General features: G+C 29.0%; 2 protein-coding genes across 2 annotated transcripts; one reads left to right on the top strand and one right to left on the bottom strand.

The window, feature by feature from the left end:
- Window positions 1-4,583: 4,583 nt before the first annotated feature.
- Window positions 4,584-6,116, top strand: LOC130674914 (peptidoglycan-recognition protein 1-like). The gene is made up of 3 exons (XM_057480368.1): window positions 4,584-4,821; window positions 5,150-5,476; window positions 5,782-6,116. The coding sequence occupies exons 1-3, from the start codon at window positions 4,731-4,733 to the stop codon at window positions 6,024-6,026; spliced, it is 663 nt and encodes a 220-aa protein (XP_057336351.1). The 5' UTR covers window positions 4,584-4,730; the 3' UTR covers window positions 6,027-6,116.
- Window positions 6,019-7,380, bottom strand: LOC130674916 (uncharacterized). Its single transcript, XM_057480369.1, has 4 exons — window positions 7,207-7,380; window positions 6,986-7,125; window positions 6,373-6,498; window positions 6,019-6,295 (listed from the first exon to the last, which is right to left on the bottom strand). Exons 1-4 carry the CDS (start codon window positions 7,283-7,285, stop codon window positions 6,134-6,136), a joined length of 507 nt encoding a protein of 168 aa, XP_057336352.1. The 5' UTR covers window positions 7,286-7,380; the 3' UTR covers window positions 6,019-6,133.
- Between the last annotated feature and the right edge of the window lie 2,197 nt (window positions 7,381-9,577).

Genomic DNA, 9,577 nt, shown 5'->3' with positions numbered 1-9,577 from the left:
GTGAGAGAAAATAGTTAATGTAGGTTCGAAATAGAAGGTAAGGGCTATGGCCTGGGTCGATACTCGAGCACTGAAGCGACCGCGAGTGCACGTGTACTCAAGGGTACATGTGCACTTGAGTTTTATTATAGAGTGAGAGGAGCTTTCTCTTATAGTTTATATATATATATATATATATATAGGTTGTAGATTGTTAGATTGTGTAGTGGCGAATAGATTCAATGGATGAGCAATAGAGTTATAATGTATAGATTGTACATGCACTTGAGATTGCAAGTAACGGACTCGGAAACTGGAAACAAAGAAAATTTGTTTGGTATTTTTCTTTTTTTTATGCGTCATCTAATGATTTTTTTTATAGATGGAAGTCGCGAGGACGTTGATGACGTGGTTTTGTACTATTGCTTATTGGAAATTGTTTAGAAATTTAAAAATTATTTTATTAATTGGTGACCCGGTTTGCCCCCCTCCCCCCGCCCGGGATAATGATAGTAATTATTGTGTTGTTTTTTATAGTTGGTGATTAAGATTTTCCAAGGGAATTCTAATTTTTTTTAGGGGGGATTTAAAATTTAAAAAAAAAAATTTGGCGGGAAAAATTTTTATTCGAACCCAGAAGGTTTTTAAATGATCTAGGGAATTTTTGGGGTCGAGAATTGAAAAGGGAAATTTTCTGGAGCTAAGAAATTTTTTTTTTGGCCCAAGGAAATTTTTGGTTTCATTTCATAGTGACAAATTTTTATTGCGCTAAAAAATCGTTTTTTTAGGCAATTTGATTATTTGATTTTTTTTTTGGAAAAATTTTTTATTTTATGCAGACGTTGAATTGATGGAAAAATTTTGGAAATTTGTTGATTTGATAGACGAAAAAAACAGGAAATGAATAAGAAAACCAGGAATTTTTGAATTAATTTATTAACTACCGCTGATTTTTTTATGACAAATTTTGAAATGTTTTTTTAGTTCTGATTATTTTATTGAAAATAATTTTTCCTGTCATAATTTCAAAATTTGACTTCCTGTTAATCAAAATTATAAGAGTGAAAATTATTTTTTTTAATCAATTAAAAAAGAGTCAAAATTTTGAAAATCGTACACTGACCAATGGGTCAATTTTTTAATTTCTAAATTTTCATTACAAGAACATAAGTCAAAATAATATTTGTTGTCAAGTTTTCATAATCAAAGAGTCAAAAAAATTTAACACCCCCCGGGAAATTAAAATTTTCAAATGCAAAACCGTAATTATTATTAATTTTTCAGCTCCAATTTTCTGCCCGAGTCATAAAAATAAATTTACAAGCTCAGTAATTTTTTCCCAGAATTCTTAAATATTTTAATGACATCAAATTGTTATACTAATTAATATATATAAAAATAAATTGTATCATGAAAAAATAGTTTATGTTTTCCGGAAAGATAATTAAGCAGAGGTCATTGAAGTCGCGAGTTCAGCGGCCGTATTTAGAAAATAAAAATGTCACTAAAAATGGATAATTATGACTATGAATTCAAATGATTTATTTATTTTTGGTTGATATTAAATATGAGTCTATTGAAGGATATGAAGAACAAAGATCTGCTATCACTAGACTTTGACATATCTATCGGCGTAATTTATTTTACTAGTATTTTCTAGGACAGTATGCGCACAGTCATCACTTAATCGCTTCCTCGTGCTCTCGGTACATGTGCACTCAGAATGTACTTAATAATAACAATAATAATAATAATAATTGATGGCGTAAGGGTCCAAAGTCCAAATTTCTGCCGGTATATTTAAATAATTTTTTAATTAAATTTTTTATATAAAAAATTAATCATTTGTTTATTATATAGATCCCTAATTATACATAAAGTTAAAGTTAACGTATATTTATTTAAATTGTTACTCTATTTTACCAACTGAAAGTTAATTGCGGTGTCAGTTGTAGAAGTAACAAAATTATGGCAAAATTTTGATGAAAATCAAAAATTGAAAATTTGAAAAATTATGAGAAATTTAAAAAAATATTGAAAGCGGAAATTAAATTTTTTCTGGAGAAGTTAAAGAAGAATTTGGAAGTTCAAATTTTGATTAACGGAATCGAAATTTTGGGTCGTAATTAAAAAAAATATAAAGCGAAATTTTGATTTTGGAAATAAAAAAATTTTAGATGTTTAATTTAAATTTGTTTATTTAAAAAATAGAATTGATGTGAATGTTATCGACGTATGTTTATATAGAAATGTTGTTTATTAAAGATATTTATTGATGTTAATTTATCAACTTTTGATTATAAGGAAATTTTGATTTGCAATGAAATGTCTATTAGTTTTTTGAGAATAGATTCTTAGGTAAATTAGAAATTGGAAATATATATATTAATTATTACCATAAATGGAAACATATATAGTAACCATTACTATATATTATGGTAACGATTCCCATAATTTATGGTAAAAGTTACTATAGTATATGGAAAAAATTGCCATAACATTTAGAAATTCCTCATTTTATGGAAATCATTATCATAATATTGTGGTAATGGTTACCATAATAATATTGCCATGATTTCCATACAATATGGTAACGTTCCCCATAGGAGTATGGGCAGGGCCGAATTTGAACTTAATGCCGTCCCTGGGCACCGGAAAGAAATTCGCCCCAATACTCGAATTTTACTTAAACTTATAGTTCATATATTTAATTTTTCAAAATTTTGCCGCCCTAAAAAATTTGCCGCCCTGGGCACTTGCCCCGACTGCCCCTAGTATAAATCCACCACTGAGTATGGGAACAATTGCTGTAATATTATGGAAATATTTCACATATATTATAAGAGCGGTTACTATGACATATAGGGTTTTTTTCCCATACGCACCTAAAAACCGTTCTGATGCGGATAAAGGATTTATTACTATGGCTATGGGAATATTATGTGACTATGGAAATTATTCCCATGAGTATGGTAATTATTACCACACTTCAACTGCCATGTGATATAGGATTTACTATACCAAAACTATCAAAGTTTTTCCCATAATTGCAACTTTCCCCAGAAATTATGGGGGTATAGCCCATAGTCCCTATTAATTATTACCATAACTTTATGGGTTATTTCATGAACGTACAAACCAACGTTTACCATAATTTTCTCTCCATCTACATAATTTAGATCTACTCAATTTTATTTAGATCTCATCTAAAATTAAATTTTCTCCTTTGAATCTTAAGATTTTTCAAATATCAAAATTTGAATTTTTTCATCCAAAGTTTGGTATTTTCATTTTTGATCTAGATCTTCATATATAGATCCCTAGATCTAAATCATAAAAAAATCAGGTCTAAATTTATCTAATTCATATAATATGGGAACGATTGTCATAATTTTATAGGAACTATTCCGATATCGTACAGAAATGAAAACCATATAGATAGGAATAGTCACCATATATTCAGATAATCGATATTTTAAAAAAAACCTGTTATTATACGATACAGAATTCATTCCTATAATCGGATTTGAAACATTGAAAAAATAATCCTGTTACTATACACTGAAAAAAAAAATCGGTAGCAGCTACCGATTGGCGATCAGTAACAGCTACCGATTATTTCAGTAACAGTTACCAATTTTTTCGGTAGCTAATACCGATTTCAATCGGTAACGGCTACCGAAATAATCGGTAGGAGTTACTGAATAATTGGTAGCTGTTACTGAATAATCGGTAGCTGTTACTGATTAATTTTCGGTAGCTGTTACTGATTAATTTTCAGTAGCCGTTACCGATTATTTCGGTAGCTATTACTGAATAATCGGTAGCTGTTACTGAATAATTGGTAGCTGTTACTGAATAATCGGTAGCTGTTACTGATTAATTTTCGGTAGCTGTTACTGAATAATCGGTAGCTGTTACTGAATAATTTTCGGTAGCTGTTACTGAATAATCGGTAGCTGTTACTGAATAATTGGTAGCTGTTACTTAATAATCGGTAGCTGTTACTGATTAATTTTCGGTAGCTGTTACTGATTAATTTTCGGTAGCTGTTACTGAATAATCGGTAGTTGTTACTGATTAATTTTCGGTAGCTATTACTGAATAATCGGTAGTGGCTACCGAAAATTAATCAGTAAAAGCTACCGATTATTTTTTTTAGTGTATGACATGAGAACTATTCCCATAATATATTATAATTGTTACCGTAAATTTATCTTTGTATATTAAATTTTTAAAAAAATTCATAAATTTATTTCATAAATATATCACGCGGAAATGTTTTTACAATATCGATTATTCTTTATCTATCGATTATCAATACTCGTTAACTCTTATCATAATAATCAACACTAATTATCACTTATCATTTCACTACATCAATTTTACATTTTCCATTAAAAGAAAAAAAAAATTAATTTGTTTGAAATTTCAATTTTCTACTTTTTTTTTTTTTTTTTTTTTTTTTTATATTGATAAGAAGAATCAAAAAATCAATTCAAATAAATAGTTTAATTACTTATTTAACTGAGAATATTTTTAAAAGTGGGGATAAAAACAAATCACGAGAAATGAATTCCGGGGACTTCCCAGTACCATTTATTTCATTCGCTTAAAAGCCGCTGCGCTTATTAGTCTATCTTCAATCATTAACAACTTTTTATCGTGAATACTAACACCAATTATTGCATAATAACAACAACAAATAATAACAAAGTTAAATAAAAAAAAAACAAACAAACAAATAAATAATGAAATATTTTTACATCATTTTACTGAATTGTTTATTTATAATTTTAAATAAAATTAATTGTTTATCGATTGATAAAATTATTGAAAACGGTAATAATTTCAAATTAATTATTCATTAAAATTCAAAATTTTTTTTATTCCATAATTTCATTTTTTCTTCAAATTTCTCTGCACACTTCCACTAAAATTAAAAAAAAATAATCAGAATCTAGTAATTAATTAATTAATTAAAAAAAATTATTGAAAATTTGAAAATGTCATCAGCAAAAAAAAATTTCAAAATTATAAATAACATTTTTTTTTTATTAATTTAGAAGTGCGTGATGTGATTTTGAAAAAACCGCGACTAAATCCGCGGAATTTTTTTATATTCAAATAATCAATTAGTATTTGATTTTTTTTGTAAACATAAATTTAGAGTGTCCGAGAATAATAAGTCGACAGGAATGGAAAGCAAGGAACGTAAGTGGACACGTGTTATTATGGACGCGGCCTACGCCGTACATCGTCATACATCACGGCGGAATACTTCACTACTGTTACGACATAAAAGAATGCTCATCAATTGTTAAATCCTATCAAGATTTACATATCGATACCAATAAGTGGATTGACATTGGCTACAATTTCGTAATCGGGGAAGATGGGAACATTTACGAAGCTCGCGGTTGGGATTTCGTTGGCGCCCATGCGCCTGGGTTTAATACTCAAAGTATTGGGATTTCAATAATTGGAGATTTTTCACGTAATTAATTTTTTATTTAATTTACTCTCGTTATAAAAAAAAAAAAAAATTTTTTTACACAGAAAAAAAAATTTTTTGACGCTAAAAATTTTTATTTAGCCCAGGAAATTTTTTGCATTACAAATTGAAAACTAAAATTTTCTTAGGGCGGGAAAAAAATTTTTGAATCAAGAAAAAAATTCTTGTGTCAAGAAAATTTCTCGTCTTTAATTCGTAGTGCAAAATATTTCTTGCGCCCAGAAATTCTTTTTTTCTGTGTAGTAAAAAAAAAAATTGCAGTAAATATTTGAATTAAAAATTTACAGACTTCCGGCCAAATAAAAATGCATTGAAAGCATTAGATAATTTAATAACATGTGGAGTATTACTTAACAAAATAAGTAAAGATTACCAAGTAATTGGCCATCGTCAAAGTCGAGTTACTGCTTGCCCAGGTGAAGTTTTTTATTCTTACGTCCAATCGATGCCAAGATGGACATCCACTCCGGTACCTGTTTATAACAATAATTCTAGTCTTATCGACAAAGTCGACGGTGATAAAAAAAATTAAATAATATTTAAGCCAACTATTTATTTGTTTTGTAAATTTGTACAATAAAATCCATTATTTATTTCCACTTGTCAATAGTCAATTTTCTGGTAATTATTTAATCATTTTTAATTATCATTGTCATTATTATTATTATATTTCGCGTCTTCGCGAATGTAAAGAGTGGCCATTCGATTAACAGCAAAATCATAGCTGTCACTTTCACTGCGTACGCAAATGTCAACACTAGAATGGCCTTCACCTTCTAGATCTGGGCTGTAATCTCTTACCTTAAAAAAAATTATTGTTTATTTTTTTTTTTTTTATAGTAATTATTTATTGATAATGATAATAATGAATTTTTTACTTGGATGGGTATATATTGTTTGAAATGTTGATTCAATTCAGGAATGCAGACTTGTGTTCCGTAGGGTATTTCTGGATTTTTATCCATCGCTGCGGTCACATATTCATCGCGGCCGTCTAAAAAGTCCTTTGAAAATAAAAATCACATGTTTTTTTTATATTTTTTAGTAAAAATTAACATTCTATAGACCTGAAGTAACGTTCCAAAGAAAAAAAATATAAAAAAGTTGGAAATCCAAATTTTTCCAACGAATTTCGATATTTTTTCCAAGTAAAAATTACAATTGTTCAAATATGTAATGAACTTGAAATTAAAAATTTTTTTTGACTCTGGCAATCGATTACTCGGTAAAAATCCGTTCTCAAACACACCCTAGGTTTTAAAAATAAAAATATTTTAACAAATTTCTGATTTTTGTTTCCGATGGAAATAAAAAATTCTCTAATTTGAATTAAAATTTTTTAGACTTTTCTATAGAACTGTACGGTAAAAATCCGTTCCCAAACACACCCTAGCTTTGGAAATTAAAATTTTCCATTTAAAAAAAATTTATTTGAATTTTTTTTATTTCCCGCGTATTTAGAAATTAATTATTTTTGTAAAACTTAATTACCTGTAGAGTTTTTAATTTTTTTCCTCTCACGTCTAAATAATCTGACGAATCATCACTAGCATAATCTGGATAGTACGCAGTCAAAGAAACGTTATAATATGGACACCCCACGCACTTTAACCCAGGATTTAAACAGACTTCTATAAATATAACAAACAGTTAACTACTTTATTAATTAATCAATAAAAAATTAATAATTTACTAAAATACAAAAAATTTACCAGCACATTGGCTTAAAAAAAAACTAATCGCAGATAGAATAATTATTTTAATATTTTCTTTGCTACTGAACTTGAACATTTTCAAAAAAATACTCAACCAATAATTATCGATTATTAATTTAAATAAACTGTTCAATTGTCGGCAGTAAAGTGAACTCGGTAATTGCTGATGAAAAAATAATATTATTGTACTTGTGCAATTTAATTTTTAAATTTAACTTGACACGTTTTAAAATTACTTACGCTGCATTTTTAATTGCATTAATTGTTTTGTAATAACATTCAATTTCATAATAAAAAAAAAAAAAATACTTAACATAATTTTTTACACCATACATGCATCGAAAATTTTAATTCCCGCTCTGTTTAGAGGGAATAAAGTCGTTCTTTTCCCTTTTGAAAAACGCATGATAAAAAATAGCGCATGCGTGATTCATACCAGAAACAGAGGCAAAAATTCAAAGTTTCAGGTGTAGATCTGGTAAAAAATTTGTAACAACAACACGGAGGGAAGTAAGAAGTCCCAATTCATGTGTTTGCCACCCCCGCCTCGGCTCTGGTAGGCAATTATATGCAGGGGTTGGAATGCCCAACTTTCCACCCTCGTTGCGTAATGTACTATTTTTCATCCATTATTACACAATGTACTATTAAATTACAAGAAAAATTTTTAACAGTACAGAAGCTAAAATGTTCACTAGTGTGGTCAATAAAAAATTAAATTTTCTCAGGCGCCCCATAAAAAGCATCTTTTTAGTGAAAAAATCCGTGGGGAATTCGGTTTTTTCTTTTTAAGTAAAAAGAACACGTGCCACAGGACGATCAAAGTTCATTTTTCGATACAATCGCGACTTTTTTAAATATCTCATGAAATATGCAGATTAAAGGAAAAAATCATAGGAACAATTTTGTAGGAAATTAAATTCTTAACAAAAAAAGTCACTTTCATTTTTTTTATAAAATGTGTATTTATGAAGATATTTTGAAAAAACTTTTTTTAGATCTGATGAATTGAGCGTTTTAAGGATTACAAATTTTGAAAATAACATTTTTCTAAGTATATAGAAACTACAACAAGCATTAATGATTGATATGTTACGAGTTACAAAGTTGTCTATATTTAAGAAAAAACTTTATTTTTGACATTCGTTCTCCTTAAAATGCCCAATTGATAAGATCTAAAAAAGTTTTTTAAAAATATCTTCACAAATACACATTTTATAAAAAAAATAAACATGACCTTTTTTGTCAAGGATTAAATTTCCTACAAAATTGTTTCCATGATTTTTTCCTTTAATCTGCATATTTAATGAGATATTTAAAAAAAAACGCGATTGTATCGAAAAATGAACTTTGATCATCCTGCGACCCATACAAAGTTTGGAAATTGGCCCTAGATTGGGCCATTACTGGGCCAAGAATGTCGATTAATGGCTCAGCAATGGAAATTTTCATTGGCCGATAAACGGCTTATAGTCGGGATGATAACCTCGGCCCATTAATGGCGCTCGACTATCGGCCGATTAATGGCAGCCAGCAATCAGCCAAGCAAGCAAATAGATTTAATTAATAAAAAATTTTATTTTTATTATCCTAGTAGAATTCATGATCATTAACGTTTAAACTATTTAAGTGGGGTAAATGATGTAAAAAAAACTTTGTGAAAATTCTGCTGGGCTCTGGGCGCGAACTGCCGTCCTTCTGATAGCTGGGTCTGAACACCGGCTACTGGACGAACCTACTAATGTTGAGCTAATACTTTAATATGATCTACTTATTCAGTCTACTTCAACAACAATCAATCATGGAACACTGATTCACCAACAGTAGCCCAACGTTGCGAACCGATAATCGGCCAGTCGTAAGCAGCCATTCATTGGCCAGCCATCGGCAGCGTCGTTTAAAAAATTAAACGGCTGCTGGTAATTAACCAGGTTTGGGCCATTACTAATTGCCAATGCTTGGCCGAGTGACGGCAGTCAGACATCGGCCGATCTACGCATTTTTTCCATTAACGGAGACTTTGTATGGAGGCACGTGTTCTTTTTTACTTAAAAAAAAAAAACTAAAGTCCCCAGGTATTTTTTCACTAAAACGAAACTTTTCATGGGGCGCCTGAGAAAATTTAATTTTTAACGACCACCCGTCGTTCACTAAAACAAATTAACTACCGGGGTAAGTTGGTCATGAAAAAAAAATTCCATTGCATATTTTTCTTATGTCAGTCATGACTTAACCCTCACCTATATTTTCAATGAAACTTAAAGAAAACATATATTTCATATAAATAATTAAAAACGTAAATCTTTTAAAGCACAAACCTTGTTAATAAATATTTTTAACTACAGCAAAAAAAAACAAACCTTAATTG

This window comes from Microplitis mediator, chromosome 9, assembly GCF_029852145.1.
Source record: "Microplitis mediator isolate UGA2020A chromosome 9, iyMicMedi2.1, whole genome shotgun sequence".
Lineage (NCBI taxonomy): Eukaryota > Metazoa > Arthropoda > Insecta > Hymenoptera > Braconidae > Microplitis > Microplitis mediator.
This window is presented reverse-complemented; position numbering and strand designations above follow the sequence as displayed.